Source organism: Lissotriton vulgaris, chromosome 7, assembly GCF_964263255.1.
Source record: "Lissotriton vulgaris chromosome 7, aLisVul1.2, whole genome shotgun sequence".
In the NCBI taxonomy this organism is placed as follows: Eukaryota; Metazoa; Chordata; class Amphibia; order Caudata; family Salamandridae; genus Lissotriton; species Lissotriton vulgaris.
The window spans coordinates 853913271-853934003 of NC_141695.1; the positions used below are offsets into that span (position 1 = coordinate 853913271).

At 43.2% G+C, this 20733-nt stretch overlaps 1 protein-coding gene across 2 annotated transcripts in view; it reads right to left on the reverse strand.

The window, feature by feature from the left end:
* The window catches only part of CYFIP2 (cytoplasmic FMR1 interacting protein 2), a 158342-nt gene that overhangs the window by 43423 nt on the left and 94186 nt on the right, over window positions 1-20733 (reverse strand). For both annotated transcript variants that reach the window (XM_086931227.1, XM_086931226.1), the window contains exons 23-27: window positions 20292-20379; window positions 19648-19791; window positions 17091-17181; window positions 15810-15940; window positions 1459-1531 (exon numbers count right to left, since the gene is read on the reverse strand). In XM_086931227.1, coding sequence (XP_086787353.1) covers window positions 1459-1531; window positions 15810-15940; window positions 17091-17181; window positions 19648-19791; window positions 20292-20379 — 527 coding nt within the window. The remainder of the gene's footprint in view (window positions 1-1458; window positions 1532-15809; window positions 15941-17090; window positions 17182-19647; window positions 19792-20291; window positions 20380-20733) is intronic.

The window sequence follows — 20733 nt, forward strand, 5'->3', positions numbered from 1 at the left end:
CCACCATGTGGCAGCTGTCATAAGTGCCGGTTTTGACAATTAAGTGCCGTTAGCAACGGAAACCACCGGCTCAAATTAAGCACTGCTTCCTATCAGATGACAGTCCGCCAACATGACGAGAATTGTTTTTACCTAAAGTGCTTCCTCCAATCGGGTAGAAAAACTAAAAACATAACTTTGCAAAACTTAAATAGAATTGACTTTCTGATATCGACTGACCCAGCCCCTTAGCTGTCAATGTATGTATTTCTGCCTGCAGAGCAAGCTGAGGCACCACCAGGGTAATGTTGGTGCCTTGTTCAGTGGCGGCTCGCCGAGGGAGTGCTGCGGGGCCAGAGGGCATGGGGCAGGGAGGGGCAGGGTGGGGGGTAGTGGACCCGGACATACGACGTACAGGAGTTAGGTAAGAATTACATAAATAAAACGATGTACCTTGCGCTCGCTGCATCGCCGGGTCGGCGATGCAGCGAGCACAAGGTAAATAGTTTTATAGTCGTATGCCCAGGTCCACTATGCCCCACCCTGCCCCCACCCCACCTGCAGCACTCTCTCGGCGAGCCGCCACTGGCCTTGTTCATCTTTGAATGGATTAGGTAAACCACAGGTTTGGTTGATGGGGAACACACTGCTTTTTTGGTAGAAGCCCCTCATCTGCCAAACTCTTAATGACCCCCTAAGGTAAGGGAACATTTTATAGTTTCAAAATGTCACCGATGAACTCCACTTGGCTATGAGGTAACGTTGCTTGGATCAGGAGCTGATTGACAAGAAGAGAATTAGACAAGTCATTTATTTCCTGTTTATTAGGTTTGACAAATAATACAACTTCTTTAGGAAAAGAAGCACCATGCATTGTCTAAACCATGTCTTTTTTCACTTAGCATGTAGTATGTGAAACTGTAACTAAATACTAAATTTGTTTATGTTGTGCGTGCAAATCCGTTGATTTCATGTTATGCGTGCCATACCCTGCTGACGTTATATGGAAGCGGAGAGAAGTGTTCAATTACGTGATTTTTGTTTATCTCATGAATGCTGTTAGCTGAAAGGTATAATCTTGCTTTGCTGGATTGACAGAACCGGCCATTAGTGTGGCTTAAATAATAACAATAGCAATGTTTGTTGACAAGGAAATGGCTGACAAACTGCACTACTTGAATGAAGTCATAGCAAAGCATTCGAGGAGAGAAGTGCACTTTCTGGCCTGTACCCTGGCATATGGGAGGTCTGATGATCCAAGGGTTTTATCAATTTGTGTAACGTTTTTGTGCATTAGCTTGAAGCTATTTTTTGGAGAGGGCTCATTGACTGTATTTTTCCAAATGCCTGTTGTCTACTATTATTTGCAGAATAATTCTAGTACCTTTTGCACTCTGTACAGAGGAGTAGCAAATGAGAGAGAAAAAAGAAAGACTAGCTAGCATAAAAACTTTCAGCAATGACAGGAAGTCTTCTTACCTTTGATATAGACGCGGGGTAAAATGTTCTGGAAAGGAGCGGCATGCAGCAGATCGCAGACTTCTTCCTGCGACTATGTGGGGAGAAGAAAGGAGTCTGCATGAGAGTTCTGTTACAGAATAAGAGTCTGGAAAGCAATTCTCTCACAAATCAGCACATAACATGAGTGGCAATGTACAGACTGCACAAGGAGTGTGCCCTGTATCTGATACCCTATCAGGGGAGAGGTGTGGCGCCGCGGCCAGGTCGACTGACGCTGGAATCTGGGGATCACGGTTTAATCCCCGATGCCGGCGGCAGATTAGCCTAGCATCATGTGACTCTGGGCAATAGCTTGCTTAATCTTCCCGAAAGCCCCCAGCGCCTGGAGACCCTTACGGGTGAATGTTCGCGCTTTACAAATGTGGATTTTCATTATTATTATTATTATTATTATTATTATTATTATTATTATTATTATTATTATTATTATTATTATCACTTCCTGCAGGAAAAGCAAGGTACCACTGCACAGACCTATCGTTCACTTGAGGACTTCAGGCATTAACCTGCTGAGATGACAGTATGATCACTGCAACATGTCTGATAAATGAAGAGGTGGTAGGACAGGTACTACTCCCACATGTGCTCTGTAAGGGTACATTTTGGTTGTACCCACATAATAGCACAGCTGAGGCTCTACTGTCCAACGGAAAAGTAATGGTGCACCGCAGGCTGTCACCTCTACAAGGGAAAGTCACAAGACAAGTCACCTAAAAGGAAGAGCTTAAGTGGCACAGCTTTTCCAATCAATGCTAATACTTATGATCTTACAGAGCTACTTCTGTGTAGTGATTGAGATCTGGGGTTGCCAGAGAACCATGGGCTCTACAACTTGTACTTATGGAGTAAAACGTTGAGGTTTGGGATCTTTGTAAGGGGCTCTATTTGTGTAAGAAATTATACGAAATGAGCAAGAGGAAGGTTGGGGATAGGGTGGTGGGGACCTTTGATGATTACTTGACTAGGGCTGAGACTGCACTGAACCAGAAGATGCAAGCTGTTGAGCGTAGGCTCTCCCTGGAACCGACCCTTTCATTACCATGCGCTCAACCCCCTGTTGTGCTGGCCAATCCAGAGGACATTTGTTTAGAAGTCTATTCCCCATCTGGCCCTGAGGGGTTATCTTCAGGTCAGGTATTACAGATCGATCGCTAATTGTAAGTAGCCCCCAAAGTCCAGCCAGGGTAACTACGAGGGGGAGAAAAGTTAATGAAGGGAAAGTAATAGAACCACCTTGCAAGAAAAGGAAAGGGCGAGGACCCAGCAAGCAAAAGGCCCCCACGACGGCGTCTAATCTTCCAGGGGATCAACCACATGGGAACACTACTGCCCCAAATAGTAATAAGACACTGCAAATTACTGCCCAATTTAGTTCTGAGTCATTGAGCACAGTTCTGGGGGACCAGCTAAGAGCCCTTATAAAACCAGTCTTGGACAAACTGGATCTAGTAGTGGAGAGACTTAACCGCATCGAAGCTAATCTTAACAATAGTAAACCATCACTCGATGCATCTTTACCCCAGTCCAGTCGCAACTTAGCTGTTACCCATGTCACTGATAGAGTAAAAAATAGTGACTATGCCCCATGTGTCACAGTAGGATACCCTCAGTCTCATACAGCGGTCAAGGAACATCCAACACAGAGCACAGTGACCCCTAGAAATGACAGTAGGATCCCGTCGCAACAGCTGTCATTGGATATTGGATCTAGACTAGATGGGGATGAAGTAGGTTGCTCCGATATGCTACCAAGCCTGCATCTCCCCCCGGAAGCAACCCCTTATACTGTTATCCCAGCCAATGTGCCCCCCCTATCTGACGGGTCCAGTGAGCACTGGACTAATCTTAAGAATAAGGCCCTACACTGTTTGGGGAAAAGATTTGGGAACAGCAAAATATTATTTGAGGAATTTAAAATGGTGAGACGTATTAATTGGATTGGCCACTCACATAAAACTTTGGCAGGCGACTGTATAGTACTGAGCTTTAGGTCCCTGTTGCTGGTAGAACACATTCTAGATATGGCTGCACACTATGTTCCCACAACAGAGGAGGTTAAGATCTTACCCCTGGGGTTTTTTATAAAACTGGGAGGGCTAGGTTTGCCAGGGAGCGTTGCGTTTCTTCCAGAGCTCCCGTCCCAGTTGTTCAGCCTATCATGACCTTTAACCGGTTTGCTCCCCTTTCCACCATTGAGGATAATGACTGACTGAGGGTAAGTAATGCCCCCCTCGGTCAGAGGTTAAAGGGAATTCGGTACAATCACTGTGGGAGGCATTGGAACAAGATGAATCAGTGCCTCAGGGTGTGGAGCATGTACATACACTAATCTCCCTATCTGGAAGTCCGAGAAGAGTACTCCCATGTCACCACACCACATTAGTTAACCAAGTGATAACTCCAAACGCTGTTGGTGACTCTACTTTGGTTTTTTCTTGGAACATAGCGGGTTTAGAGTCCAAGTTACATGTCCCAGATTGGGTGGAGTTTGTTGATCAGGGAGATATTTGGCTCTTCCAGGAAACATGAGCAGTGGAACCCTTTTTTCGCGCTGGTTATTTAAATTTTTTCAAACCGCGGTAAAAGGTAATAGGGGTAGACCAGTGGGAGACCAGTGGGAGGCCTAACTACCTGGGTACGACAGTGTGAGGGTATCACGGTGGTAGAGGTGTCGATAGACAGCCCAGATATTTTGGTCACCAGGGTGTGCTCTATGAAGGGCCTCAATGTCCTCCTTGTTAATATCTATGCTAGGGGCCTACAGGGTGGGAAATGTTCCTCAACAGTTTTGCTTTTGGATAATCTCCTCAGCATGGAGATAAGCGAAGGCCACAGGATGGTGGCAGGTGATTTTAACACTTGTTTTGAACCCCTGGATGGGGAGGATGGAAGTTAACGGAGGTTGAGGACTCTTTGTGGGGTGTCCCCCAGTTGGAATTACAACCTATAAGAAAGTGGAGACAAGCGGCCATGTACTTGAAGGGACTATGTCTTGACAAAGGTATGAGGGCAGCCAACGGAAGAACAAAGTCAGACAGGGTAGGGAAGATGACTTTTGATAATGGTAGATCAGTGAGTCGTATTGATTATATCTTGGCCAATCTGGAGTTTTGGCCAACTATTGCAGATATGGAGGTAATTAATAGACTAGAAAGCGATCACCACCCCTTGAAGTTGTCCCTAACCGATAGCTTCATTCATGGAGGAACCAATGAAACTGCTAACACAGTGCAGGCATTAGTCACACTATCTAACGACCAGAGAAGGCTTCGGTGGCCTAAGTTAGCCACAAATGAGACACTTCAGGTTCTATTAGGAGCCTTGTGAGGAAATCTATGGCTGAGTTAAGTAACTGTGATACACAGGAGATGATTAAAAACAGAATCCCGAGTATTCATAATGAATTATTTGTGGGGCTTAAAAATCTTTTTATTAAAAGCATACCAATCAGCGGCAAAAATAAAGTGCAGAGAACAGGCTCCTGGTATGATGCAAGCTTTAGAGAGGCCCATAAAGCTCTGCTTATGGCTTTAAAATCAGCTCCAATACGAAGTTGCAGGGCCATATACAAATCTGCCCAATTAAAAGCAAGGAAAAGCTGGGACGAAAACCGTTGGAGGGATTTATTGGAGGCTTGTGAGGGAAGGAATATGACTCACTTTTGGCACTTGCTTAAATGGGGTAAGTGCCCGCAGGATATGAATCCCACTACTTATGTTGAGCCACAGCAGTGGGTTAGCTTTTTTGAGAACCAGTTTAAAACAAGGGTTAGGCACGCTGTGGTATTACTGGGTCCTAATTCTGATGCGCTCACACCATTTACACACAGTGAAGTAAGGTCTGTTTTGAAATCTATTCCAAGTGGTAAAGCACCAGGTTCTGATTGCATTCCAGCCAATCTGTATAAACAAGAGCAAGATCTGTGGGTCCCTTACCAAACTATTCTAGCCAACGCCCTTGCTGCTGGTGCATCGGTTCTCGATTCTTGGTTCAGGGCTGAGATATTACCGATCTACAAGAAAGGTGATCGATCTGCCCCGGCCAACTATCGGCCGATTAGCCTTATAGACCCAGCCCAGAAAATTGTAACCCGTTTAGTACTGGGACATATTCAGAGCTGGATGTCCGAAACAGATATTTTAACACCGCTACGGGCGGGGTTTCGGATACATATGGGGATCCTTGACCAAGCTTTCAGGTTTGTGCTCTTGTACTGGAAGGAAGTACTTCTAGGGGGAGGCAAGCTTTTTGCAGCCTTCGTGGACCTTCAGTCCGCGTTTGACCTTGTACCTAGGAGCAAACTATGGGTAGTCCTACAGGAAATGGGTATGCCTGTGGAATTAGTGAGGTTTCTGGTTAGCATACATGAACACACATATGCCCAGGTACGTTGGGGCAAGCCAGGGGAAGTGACAGAAAGATTTGATGTTTCTAAAGGGGTCAGACAAGGCTGTGTTTTGGCCCCGACTTTGTTTTCCCTGTTTATTAATGGGGTTATGAAGTATTTCTGCAACCATCCGACTGATGCTCCCTCCATAGCTGGCATGAAAGTCCCCTTGATCATTTTCGTGGACGATACCCTTATAATATCTCATTAAGACCGGATGGTTTCATGGATTGAAGATATTTAATCCAGTGGTTTACACGCTGCAACAAGAAATTGTTATTGTCTCTGTCATCACGCTTAGTAACCACTTCCACAGCAGCGAACCTGAGTTGGCTAATGTTGTGTCTGCTGTCTTTAAAGTGTAAAGCCAAATTAGATTTCACATTCACAGTTCTTATATTACTTTTGTGTTCGTTAATTCTCAATTTCAATTTGCGAGAAGTCTTTCCAGTGTACACCCTTCATTACAGTTCCTACCATCAGAGATCATTGAAGAATCATCTTCCATTTTCACAACTCCTACGGGTAAAACGGATTGTATCTGACACCTCTGAGTATGAAGAACAAGCATCTCAAATGTTAAAACGTTTTGAGCAAAGAGGATATCCTAAGACCATTTTGGCCAATGCCAAAGAACGCTGTGACAAATTGAAACGTCAGGATGTATTGACGACAAAACAAAAGGACAATGTAAGAAGACATGTGGTCGTATCAAAATACTCAGAGGCATCAAAGGCATACAAAAGTTCAATATTAAGACACTGGCCGATTATCAGCAAAGAACAGGATTTCAATGATATCTTTTGTGACCAACCACTATTTGCATACAAAAGAGGCAACAACTTGAAGGGAATCATAAAAAACCCTAAACACATTTCCTCCATCACGTACAAAGGGAATCAACCTTGTCTCAATTGCAAAAACTGTAATAACCTTATCAAAGGGCCTGTGATTAAACACCCAATGAAGGGCACCAACATAAAATTGATATTTAATGCAACATGTGACACTGAGAATGTAATATACATCATTAAATGTCCGTGTGGATTGGTATACACTGGAAAGACTTCTCGCAAATTGAAATTGAGAATTAACGAACACAAAAGTAATATAAGAACTGTGAATGTGAAATCTAATTTGGCTTTACACTTTAAAGACAGCAGACACAACATTAGCCAACTCAGGTTCGCTGCTGTGGAAGTGGTTACTAAGCGTGATGACAGAGACAATAACAATTTCTTGTTGCAGCGTGAAAACCACTGGATTAAATATCTTCAATCCATGAAACCATCCGGTCTTAATGACCGGATGGAATTTACATGTTATCTGTAGATAACTATGTTCAGAATGGCATTTTTTGTTTCATTAATTCCGCTATTTTGGGTAACTAACTGAAATGTTTTATCTCCCCATAAGTTCACACTGTATGCAGAACCGGTATTTTGTATAAGAACCCTGATCATTCGTTGTTTATGCACTATTTTCTAAGCGGGTATACGGTTTCTTTTTTCACCATTCTTCGGAACCACTGTAAGATGGCCGCCACTTGAGAAGTCCACTTTCTATGCTGTCAGTTTCATTCACTTTACTTCCGTATATACGGCACACGCCGTTCACATTCACCAGCGAAGGGCACACGAGTGAGACGCGGGATCTTGCTCAACTTTATCTGTAAGTTCTATTCATGGACACGAGGCTCGCACGATCTTGTTTGGTTTTGGATATCTTTTTGTGGTTATACTTTGCACAATCAATCACCATTGAGTTTCTGGGTACTTTTCTTCTTAGCACTGGGTTTGCTTTACCTTTTATTTAACCTAAAATTAATTTATCTCATAACACAACTTCGGGATAACACGCATTCAGGAACAATACTACTGTATGATTTGGCACCTTGGTTCTGTATTTTAGAAGTGATTGATATATTGCTCAACTTAGTAATGGATATGATTGAATGCATTTTTTTGTTTTGTTTTTGTCTCGGTCGATCATACTTAGATTGGATTATTGTCTTTCAGATTCCCCTGATGAAGGACTGTTGTCCGAAATGCATTGGGAAATGATGTTATAATGCATATACTAAAGTGCATTTCAGATATAAGTTATGGAAATGAAACTTCGTAAATGAGAAACCCATGTGAATAAAACATGAAGAAGTTTGATACAACTTTGGTTTAAACTTTATTTTGGTATTCTACGCATTGAACATAGAAACGGATTTCGTTTCACAGAGGTTGTGCTCAGAGAGTTGGCGCTTATCCTAGGCGCCACAGACCACATTTTGGCATTATAACTAAGCCACAGGATCGTAAGCTGTACCACCAGTTTAGAGTCTGTTCGCTACCCTTACGAGGTCTAACGAAAAATTGGAATACTGCTGGAAATGGTCACTGCCCCTTTTGTGTGGGTTCGTTAGAATCAATTGACCATTTCCTGTTTGTTTGCCCTGTGTACTCCCATCCTAGACACTTTTGGTTACGTCCAGTATGTCGGATAATGGGAACAAGATCTGCTCAGGTTGCGAGTTGAATACTGAAATCCGATACGTCAAAACTGGTGGTTACAGGTGTGGCCAAATTCATCAGCTGGGCCTGGATTCTTCGGACTAGAAGGATTAACCCGTAACAAATGGTCCTATAGGTTTATGCCGGGTATCCGGTGTAGTGGCCCTGCTATAAGGTTTAAGGTCAAATGAGGAGTGTCCCATTATTTTTAATGTTTTTTAACTTATCAAGTCTTTTGCCTAACTATTTAATATCTTTTTATCTTCGATTTTAGCTATTATTTATTTAATTGTTTTAATCTGTACATACTATGAATAACTACTTCCACTTTGTATTAACTGGATTAATTGATTCTTTTTTTATATATTTGTATAAATAATGATTTGTATAGTATGTCTTTTATGATGAAATATTCGCAATAAAGACTTTTTGACTGACTGACACGCACAGCTTTTCCAATCAATGTTAATACTTATGATCTTACAGAGCTACTTCTGTGTAGTGATTGAGATCTGGGGTTGCCAGAGAACCATGGGCTCTACAACTTGTACTTATGGAGTAAAACATTGAGCTGCGACATGCGAGTCTGCTACTTTCCGTGCTTGGTTTGTAAAAGAACGAGTGCTGTGCCCAAAGCTTTGCATGGAAGCCCCTTTCTGGCGATATTACATGTCAACACACTGTATAACAAGGGTGAGTAGCAAGGAGTCCATCTCATGCCATTTTCATCGACTACTAGACACTAGACACTCTTCTCCCTTTAATTTCTTCTTCTTTCTCATTTTGCGATGAGAAAAACTAAGTGTTGGTTCCCAAAGATGAGTGTCAGTGGGCCCCACGGGCAACCACCAGCTCAAATTAGGCACTGGCTACCTAATCTAGGCTGCATCGTCATGGCCAAATATCTGTATTTGCAGATAATTACTGGCATCTAGTAGTATGTAAACTATTGCGTGGACTTCACGGTTCACATCCAGCAATGACAAACAATACTTTAGCCAACCGAAAAATGCACCTCTCCATGTCTGGTTCTGTTGAAACTCCCCAGTTTATACTTAAGACGTATTCAGTGTAATTTAGTCAATTTCAAATTGTACTTATTTATTTATAATGTTTTATATAGCGCAAACTTGACCCTACAGGGATTCAGAGAGCTTTACATATGTTTAGGCAAAGAAGAAACAGGTAGAACAACCAACAAATATATGTGCTTTCAAGAGACGGCCAGTAGGTTAAAAAACAAGACACAGCAGGAAAGTGATGAACATGTGTGTAGACACTGCGTCCTCTCAGTGCCCCGCTATAGGAGACATAGGTTCTAGGGTAGAAATGTGTGCATCAAAAGTATTTTAACTTATTTTTTTGATTATGTAGTTGAAGGGTTCAGTCTGATTTCAGGGAGCAGGGAGTTCCAAATTCTCAGGGTCATTCCTGAGAAAGCTCGGTTTCTTTTTTAACAGGCATTTACAATGCAATGGTCTCGGCAATATTATAGGCAGAGCTATGGTATTGCTCATTATTTTTTTTAATCTTTTTGTATCCCTAAATAAATGGCATTGTCATTTCTATTGGCATTAGCTTTTTTTTGTGCATATGTGATACCTATTGCCTTAGCAGAGAGAGAGAGTGAGGTAGTGAGATAGAAAGAGAGAGTGAGGTATTGAAATAGAGAGAGAGTGAGGTAGATAGAGAGTGAGGTAGTGAGATAAAGAGTGAGGTAGTGAAAGAGTGAGGTAGTGAGGGAGAGGGATGTTGTGAGGTAGTGAGATATAAGCATAGAGTGATGTTGTGATGCAGTGACATAGAGAGAGAGGTAGTGAAAGAGAGTGAAAGTGAGTTAGTGAGATAGAAAGAGAGAGGTAGTGAGATAGAGAGTGATTGAGGTAGTGAGTTAGAGAGAGAAAGTGAAGTTGTGAGCTAGAGAGTGAGGTAGTGAGAGAGTGAGGTAGTGATGTTTTGAGAGAGAGAAGTTGTGAGATAGTGAGGTAGTGAGATAGATAGAGTGGAGTAGTGAGGTAGAGAGAGTTATGTAGTGAGAGAGAGGTAGATAGAGAGTGAGGTAGTAAGAGACAGAGAGTGAGGTAGTGAAAGAGTGAGGTAGTGAGGGAGAGGGATGTTCTGAGGTAGTGAGATAGAAACAGTGAGTGAGTTTGAGAGGTAGTGAGATAGAGAGAGAGTGAGGTAGTGAAAGAGAGAGTGAACGTGACTTAGTGAGATAGAAAGAGAGAGAGTGAGGTAGTGTGATAGAGAGAGAGTGAGGTAGTGAGTTAGAGAGAGAGTGAAGTTGTGAAGTAGTGAGATAGAGATTGAGTTAGTGAAAGAGTGATGTAGTGAATTTTTGAGGGAGTGAGTCGTGATATAGTGAGGTAGTGAGAGTGAGATAGTGAGATAGAAATAGATCGAGTGAGGTAGTGAGATAGAGAGAGAGTGAGCTAGTGAGATAGAGAGAGAGTAAAGTTGTGAGGTAGTGTGTTTGAGAGTGATTTGGAATGCATGCTAACAATAAGCAACAAACAAACATGCTACAAATACCTCCCAGCCCAAGACCGGCACTTACCTCTCATGCCACTGATCAGCACACATAAGCTGTCAGGAGAAACAGGAACAATCTATCCCAGGTTCATTAGCGCTCGTTCCACTGCTCATCATGGACCTGGCATAAAAGGCAACAGTTTCCTGATACACCGCCAAACTCTCCAGGCTCAAGAGAAACGAGAGCGGCGACCTTATTAGCGGGAGGGGGCGGGAAAAAGACACGGACAGCGGGAGGGGAGCACCCCTGGGAGTTGGAGGGCCCGCTTTGGCCTGTCTCTATCGAGAGAGCCTGCTGTCACTTGGGAGCAGGCCTTGGGTTAGAGGGATCCCTCAGAGGCTGTAGCGCCTTTTGTAAAGTGATCTCCTCCAAACACATTCCCAAAACCCCAAACAGGAGGTGAGGAAGGACCAGGGCACCACAGCGAACAGGCAAGGCCTAAGCTAGTTAATGGGGCTTTAAGAGGAAACAGAGGCCCGGACTGGGATTTGAAGTGCTGAAATCCGGATCACAGTTCACCAAAACAACCACTCGACTCGACTTTTAACATGCTGTCAAAAGCAGAGAGGGGCGACACTGGATCAAAAATACCAGAGAGCTTCAAAGAGCAAGCAAAAAATGGCATTCCAAAGACACCACAATTTTCTTCCATTTTATTATAAAATAAAAAGGTTATTTTCCTTTGGGGATATCCAGGGCCCAGATGGATGAGTTGGTGCGTTCTGAGCTTTTAACATCCTTTGAAGGTTATTCAATAATGAGTTACATATCTTCTCATTTAAAAAGCTTTTTTTCTCTTTATGAAATACTCCAATACTCACTAAAGCATTTTTTTGTTAAACCTTTCAGTTGAAGCCTCTGTACATCCCTTCTTCCATTTCTTGGTATTTAGTGAACGATGTCATAATAATAAATATTGCATCTTGCAATTTTCAGGTTAAGTTTAGTGTGCTATAAATTGTTTTGGGATAGTCCGAATGTTCATATTAGGTTTCTTGCTTTTGCCACCTCAGCATTTGAGGAATGAAGACAATAAGCGGGCATTTTGAACGGGTGACCCCAAACTACAAAAAAAGGATTGCATCACGTTCTACTGTCAAAAATATATTTCTGCGAAGGCCCTAATTACACCATGACTGCAATACACTCGTGCCTTCCTGTGAACTGAGCTGGGTGCAATGCCTGGCAAGTGAAGGGCAGCTGTGCCTTGTGTTTAAAACATACCACAAAGTTGCATATTTTTGTATCAGGTGTACATTTGCAGTTTATATTGAGCGCGAACTCGACCCGAAGGTATTGGAGCGCTTTACAGGAGCCCAGAATCACAGGGTGTTGAGCCAACGCCGAGATTCGAACCAGGATCCCCAGCTCCAAAGTCGTCCGTTGTAATTCTTAGTTCATAGGCACGACAGTGGGGTTCTAGAACCACTGCATTACTAATAGATGACCACGATAGCTCAGTCAGCTAAGCGCGAGCAGCTCAGTTGTGCGCTCGCCCCGGATTCAAAAGGTTTTGGTTTTGCATGAGGCCGCTAAAGATGTCATCCTTCCGCTGTCGATGAGTGCACGTAAATTCAGTAAGAGGAAGGAGTGTTGAGCGCTCCAGGGTAAATCTGTCGTAGCACTGCTACTATGCAAACGACAGGAAAAGCAATAGGGTGGTCGAATGCAATAAAAATATTTGACACCCTGACCACCCTAAAGTTCTGTAACAAGTCAGTGCTGATAATATTTCATTATACAGGGGTGACAATAGGTGCTTTATTTACCTCACAGGTTCCTGCCTTTCCACACTCCTAAGAGGAACAGCTGAAGGCGGAATACAACATCACCTGAACAACGAATGTCACTGTAAAGTGCATTCACCCTTGTTCAGTCTTGGCTGCTGCACAGCACACGAGAATCACGCACCTGGCATCTATGGGTAACCAGTCCCTAGAATGGAAATAGAATTAAAGGTGCAGGTGCTTACAACCCCATAGTGCTGTTTCCTACCGAGAAATGCTAGCACTGCCTGTTAAAAGTACAGCACTCCTGCTGAGTTGTGCTACTTACTCCCCCTTTAAGAGACCAAAGTGCAGCTACTCCGTACCCATGAGTGCATGTCCATATAAGACACTTGGAAACATGTTCCTAACCCCTCCCACTGCCCCCCGGCATAGGGCACAGATCGACCCCATCAGGCACAGTAGTTAATTGAAAGAACACAGCACCTATCAGGGGGCGGCAGCAACTCACAAACACCACCGAAATTAAACGAATACGACTCCACAGCCGAAAGGGTCATGGAGAGGTCACGGGCTACTGTTTACATCTAGCCGCCAAGCAGAGAAGTTGCACATGTTCTTCTACAGAGTATGTGTCAGAACAGCTCCCTACAGTACAGAGCATCTTATCAACATATGATACGAATCAGGGAAACGAGATTTGGTTAACCTCCTTGTAAATGCCACTGAAGAATGCAGGTCCCATCTCCCCCCCCTATTCCCCCCTTCTGCACAGCCAAGCCTCCGCCCTTGTCTCAACTCAGACCCCAAGGTTCGGGGCGGACTAAGGGATGAAGGCCATGATGAGAAGATGTGCACATGGCGATGAGCTAGGTTTCAAGGAAAGTAATAAATACGGCTTTCTAAGATACAAGAGACCATATTATTAAAGCTACATCTCTTGCTCGGATGTCACTTCATGTCTTTGTGCTGCAGGGGCGTGTGCCCTCATACCCAGCGTGAACTCTTACTTGACTTTTTGAAGAGCTCGTCTTTTAGTTCGCATCGCCTTGGGTCGGGAATTACCAGAACTTTGTTGCCTTTTAAGTGGCAGCGGGAGAGGATGCAGCCGGCGGCGGCACCTGCGGGACACTGCTTTCTCGCAGTGTCCGACGCTGCTCGGGTTCCCGTTACCGGCTGATCCTGCCCGGCTCGCGCCGTCCGCACACATCTGTGCCCTGGAAGCACACCCAGCTGCCTCGCCTCGCCCTTCAAACCTAATGCACAGCGCTTGCAGGCAGGCTGTGTTGGGGATCGGGTTAACTCGCATGCCTCCGGACCCGCTGGGTGGAAAAAGCCTGATCACGAAACCGAAAGCGTTCGTGTTTAGGAAAAAACAAAGCTGCGAGTGGTGCACGCGCCCATATACTTTCAATTATCGCACCTGCGTCTGGAAGCGTTAATTGAAACCATATGGAAATAAATGTGCGTAATACAACAAATCAAAGGCAAGAGGACAGCGAGGAACGACTCACCTTCACTGCGAAGGAAACAAAATGGCGGCCTCAAGCTTCTGAAATTTTTCGGATTCGGGGGGTGTTTTGCTGTCCTGAGTGACGGACGACGTCACGAGCTAAAGAACGGCAAAACTTACGCCCCCGAATCCGAAAGAGACGGGGCTAAATCGGAGTGACGGCTCTCTCCTCCAATGGCTGGCCTCCGTTTAGGAAGCCAGCCAATGGAGGAGAGACAGGGCAGGGAGGCGGGTTCCAAAGCCCTACTCGGAAACAATAATTCTCCGACCCCAGACTGCGTAAGCGCAGCCTTTAGGTCCTTGACCTAAAATGGCATTGCTGCCATTTCTATAAATATAGGAGAGTGGATCTGCACACCTTGTTTTTTTCAATAGTCCTGTGTTATCACTCGGTTGTCAATCTTAGCGTGCTTCTGGATGTAAGGGATAGTGCCCCCTCCCTACCAAGTTCTAGAAGTATATGTATAAGGCCAAGGAAAACCCTGGTCTGCCAGATGCACAGCTTATGGGCTATATGCCTTTTCAAAAGTTACCTTCTAACATAATCATATGAGTTGGGTGTGTAATCATATTTCATTTAATGCTCAAAGTTGTACATACTAATGAAAGAATATAATCAAAAAATTATTTACAGTGCATTACTTTTTTGCAATCAAGCACTAATTTGACATATAAACTGAGAAACATGCCAAAAGCAAATTCAACAAATGTCATTGTTTTTCAAATTGCATTGATAAGCAAAACAGAAAATTATTAAACTTGTGTGCGTTTGTCCCAATGCATTTCGGGTTCGGGGGCGTGTTTTGCTGTCCTGAGTGATGGACGACGTCACGAGCTGAAGAAAAGCAAAACTTACGCCCCCGAATCCGAAAGAGACGGGGCTAAATCGGAGTGACGGCTCTCTCCTCCAATGGCTGGCCTCCATTTAGGAAGCCAGCCAATGGAGGAGAGACAGGGCAGGGAGGCGGGTTCCAAAGCCATGTCACTCAGCATTTAGTGACATCCTCGATTTGTGATTGGTGAAGAAGAATGCATGTATTCCGCTGAAGAACATTTTTTTTAACAGAAAGTCAATGTGAACCATCTTAAAAATAACTTAGTGTTATATGCAAATATGATAATTACTTTCTGATGGCCTTTTACTCAAAGTGACTCAAAGTGTGGCCTATTACTTTGGTTAAACTGGGCCACTATGTGTTGATCTTGCACAAATATGATCCCTTTACAACTGAACTTGCCTTGAGTTCAATAATGTTTCTAAATGTGAGCTGAAGAAGTTAAAAAATGTTTAGCCTCTGGAAGAGCCCAGACCCGGTTTGAAAGTTCACAAGTAACTGAGATAGAGATCATAAGGAAACACCCCAGCAGAGGTGACATAACAAGACAATGGTTGGGCGTTGCATTGTCTCCAAGATGACAAGAGGACAAATGCATCAAGAAGATGGTACAGCAGGGGCATCATCCCTGCCCTATAAGAGGTGTGGGTGGCTGTGCCTACTTTGCTAGTAGACAATGACATGAGGACCACAGAACTAGAGCAGCTATGCAACAACACAGGACAAGGGTGGCATCCTGGCTGATCTGGGCACACACGGGTTGTTGCTCAGTGCCTGTTCTGTGAGAGGACTTAAGAGATTTTTCTTACCAGCGCTTGCTCAATGAGGAGGCAGAAGAGGATAGCATTCCCCACTTCCCTCAGACTCTGAAACACATCTGTCTTCAGCTCTGCATATTCTATAATATCCTTCAGCTGGTGATGGAAAAACTCCAGGATACCTGTGGAGCCAATAGATAAAGTATGTGAGACAAAGCAGTACAGACCTCAACAACCAACCATTCCAGGGAGACAAGACAGAAGAGGCAAGATGAAGCAGACATTAATAAACAGACATAGGAGGTGAGAGGAAGGAAACATAACATACTACTGAGAACTTAAAAGTAGTTCTACTAGAGTATAAAATCAATCCTGTTACTTCTTCTATATTCTTATATAGTCATTATATGACCAGTTAGATGAATATTTTAGGACATTTTAATCAAGGTCAATAGCTAGCAGAATCCTTCCCAAGGTTTTATGTTTATCACCGACAATAATATTATTTCAATTTCACTTCTTCCCTTTTGTATCTAAAGCGGATATTTCTAACTCCCCCAAAACATTTTGTTATAATTGACTTGTGATATTTATTTCTCTAGTTGTGTCTTTCCTGCTGCTCATCCAGGATGGGAAACATCACTTACAACACAACTTTTACCACGCAGTGCCTTTATGACGCAACTTTTACAACGCAAACCATTACAACGCATTACGCTGGGGGGCGCTCTAGGATAGGGAATAGGTTTAATTTACAGTCCAACACCTTCCCTACTATCCACGGGGACAGGAGTTGGAATAGTAAATTAAACTATTCACTAACCAGCGCCCCAAAGCCGTATGCGTTGTAATGGTATGCGTTGTAAAACCCGCGTTGTAAAAGCATGCGATGTAAAAGCATGCGTTGTAATGTCGTACATCCTGATAGAATGTCAGATGACCTCACGGAATGCTTGAGTGCTGGCTTGTGTGTGGAGTGTCAGTTGGTGGATGCAGGCTGAGCGGCAGGGAGGCTGCACCTGGTGGGGTTACTTTTCCATCTACCTATCTACTTATGATGAACTTACCTTGTAACTAAGCTTCAATAAATCTATCTGGGTTTATATACATGGCCCATGGACTTTTGTATTTACCACACATATCCTAAGCATTTTTACTTTCACTCCGAACTTATTCCAAACAAAAATCCTATAATTGCACCAGGACTTCTCTTGCCTTTGTGAGGGTTTTTTTTAGAGCCTCTTAACTTTCATGGTTATAAACCACTACTACAATCCTCTAGCAGTTTTCCTGCTTCTAGTTGTGCAATTGTACAGTCTCCTGTACACTCACCTGGAGAGCCATACTCATGTCTTGGCAAGCGGCAAATTTTCGGCATCACCTCAATTAATGTTTTCACATATTGAAGAACTGTTCCCTGCAGCTGGAGAAGGGAAAAGAGAATCGTCAGTCTGACCTGACTGTATGAGGAAACCACTACAGCCCCACACTGGTAAAACAAAGAAAGAGTAGAGGAGCACAGCAACATGTGTATATATTAAAAAAACAATTTAGAGAGCAGCTTATGACTCGCTCATACTCAATACAAAATCCAGGCAGCCATTTTGTTCACAATAATAACAGACAGTAAGAGAATGTTAAAACCACTTGGCGACGGGCATGCTAAATCCAACCGGTGTATTCAAGTTATTCAATTTTTTTTAATTAAAGTTAAAATCACCCATGCATAGAGATCACTACAGCAACTTGAACGCATTTCACTGAATACTACAATATCCCAAAGACAGGTGCAGAAAATATTACTGCTACTGATGGCAGTGAGCAGTAATTACCACATCAGCACAACACACTAGTAACACATGAACCCCCTGGCTCAATTTACTTCTATGAATGTTTTTGTCCAGGTTTTCTCACCTTTGTGCAGAAATGGGAATAGACATGAGCCACTTAAAAAGCGGTTTTAGTAAAAGGGGTAACACTTCTGACTGTGTTTGAGGCAGGATGCCTGTTCAATATATTTTTCGGTATATTTATATGAAAACTACCATTAGCTTAAGGGAGTATTTTATTTTCCTTCTAATAGTGATTTAGATGCACAGTGGGGCTTGGGCTAATAGACCATGTCAGCACTTCACTCAAACCAGTTCGGTGTACGTGACTCTGGCCCAAAAACATGATCTGTTCATGAGGAGTGCTTTCATTTCACCCCAGCAAAGACTAATTGAATGTAAAGGAAGGAAGGACAAGCACATACAAATTACTAATAGCTAAGATTCAGCTGTTCTCAACACATTTGTGTCTTATTCCTCTGGGTTTTCTGATTTCAGAGTAGGGCATTTCTAAATACCCACTGTCTTTTGCACAATTGCTTCAATGTTATAGAGATAGGAAAAAGAACATTGTTTTGCACCTGCTTTGGTCTTTCAACGATGACGTTGACGTTAAACGGGCAGCTTGCTTTTAAGGGAAAAAGTTCTCTGTACGGCAGGAACCAATTTAAAAACACAGAACTAGGATCATGCATTATCTACTTACACTTTCTCTGTGTGTTATGAAGTTGTTTTTTTTCTGTGTTCTACTGATCAGAAAGTTGGATAGGAAAAATACATTTTATGGCTGCTCATTAATACTGAAAAGTAATATTTCTAGTAACTGAACTGATAAGCTTATCCTCTGCTGGGCACCCAGCTGATGATTACATCACTTTAACTTTCTCATACAAGATAGCCAACACAAACATGATTGTTATATTAAAACCACAATTGAGATTCTCTGTACTTCTATGAATTTATTTGATTATATTCTACGTTGGCATGTTCCCCAAAGAACTGTCATTCCCCATTTGGCAGTAAGACCACACCTGCCTGGGCTCAGTTGGCCCTGTCAGTTTTGTTGAGTATAACTTTTACTAACCTCACACGTATAAGTTTGAAGGCTTCCAGGTATAGTGCAAGGAATGACTAGTGAGTGCCCTGATAATACAACTACTTACTGTCTACAAAGGAATTTGCTCTTTCTTGTCCTTTACTAAGCTCCTGTGAAGGCCGCTTTCTCAGGATGTCAGTGCCCTCTGGAAAGAGAGTACCTGCTGAATGTATTGTTAAGTAATTCTAGGCATTCTCTTAAGAGATTGGGGTGGAGCACACAAAAGTGGTAATACATTTATCAGCACTTTGAACATTTCCCTGCTGAACATCAGGTGTCTGTGAATGCACATTCATGTTGCTAAGACTTTACATAGCCTAGATTATCAGTACACATTACACTGTCCCATGTATGATGCACTACTTCCGCGCAAAAACATGTGCAGTGCAATAGGTCTCAATACTAAACAAAACTATTTTAAGTGTCTAACTCATAGCAACACCGGGATTAAGTGCTGATGACTCGACCCCTCTACCGGAGGAGAGTCAAGTGCTAAAAGGTAATATCTGCTCATCCTATTGGAGAGTAGACATATTTTGGTCCTAGGATCCTGAGGTAACCAACATAATGGCAACAATCAAACCCCAACAATCTCTGAAAAGGATTCAAACCACAGCAGAGGATGCGCTTTATAAAAGATTAAAAGTAAAAGGTAAACAAATAGGGGTGATTGACAGCTCCCTGCCTAAACACTTTTGAGTTACAGCATACCTTTCTAGGCTCCTTTAACAGTGCATAGGATCAGACTCTTCTCATGAAGCTCAAACAAAAAAGATAATTTAAGGCCTACATGCTAGTACAGCATGGGTCAAACGACATAGGCCTGACAATCGGTATGTGTCATGAACCGCTGTTTGTCCACAATGTGTTGGCTTGCCTGCGCTTTACTTATACATCGTTGGCAGGTGATTGCTGACTCAGAAAATGCTGTGATGTTTAGAACAAGGCATCTCTACCCCCATACCAGGCTCTTGACGATCTTCAGCAGCTCCTCCATCACAACGGCAATGCCCTGGTAGCCCAAGAGGCGACAGATCGTCTTGAAGTGCGGTGGGCCCACGAAGTTCCGATAGGAGCTGTAGATGTGACTATAAGCAATGTTCAAAGGCTAGAAAACAGAAGAATCAAAGTCACTGCCTGCAGAAGGAAGCAGAGATCAGTTTGTGCAGAACATCAGATTGAACCACTGCACTTGTGAGTAGAGACTTGTGTGTACAGGCTTCCCAGAGTGAGTTACTACTTGCTGCTTGGCCAAGGAGAATTATCAATACAGATTCACCACAGGTCAAGGAGCTCAGTCCCTGGAAGGTTTACAGGAGATGCCACCAAACTAGTTATATCACGTTTAGAAATGGAAGTTTTTCAGTAACAGAGGATTTACCCTACAAGCGAGATGATTTGCCTTGTACCAGAGACTAACATTCAAGTACTTCGGGTCTGTTAAATCGCTCGCTCTCATGCACGTGGCCTCCAGTGTTTGTGTGTGTATGTGGGTGTCACCGAATTCAGGCCGTACACTGTTGCTAATGTACATCTCTGCATCCTAAAAAGTCCTGTTCCTTATGCACTGTCCAGCTTCTAAACTTTTGGGTTTGTACTTTCACCGACCTTTGACCCGTACAGGTAGTAGGGTTGGACGTTAGCAGGTTTGTCTCTCTGTGGCTCCTGGGTGAATGGTATGGCAGTCCGGACAAACCTAGAAGGAGAAATCAGAGTCTGGTTGTAAGACAAGAATGTGTTCGTGCAGGTCATACAGCAGAGATAAAGCAGAGAGAAGACAGGGGAGGACAAGTGGATTCACACAATCCAAACAGAAAGCAAAAGGCCAGAATGATGCATAATGGAAGCAGTGTCAACTACTACATGACACTGTCACATGCTTTTGCCTGCAATTTTTGGAGGCAAAACGTGGGCATTCCTCTCTAGGTCCATTTGTCATGCCACTTGTTATGCAGGATAACACACACTCTCATTTGCAGGCATAACATGACACTGTTCAGTAGTGCACATCTTGTCATTAAAGAGCTTATATAGATTACCTTCTCGGCTT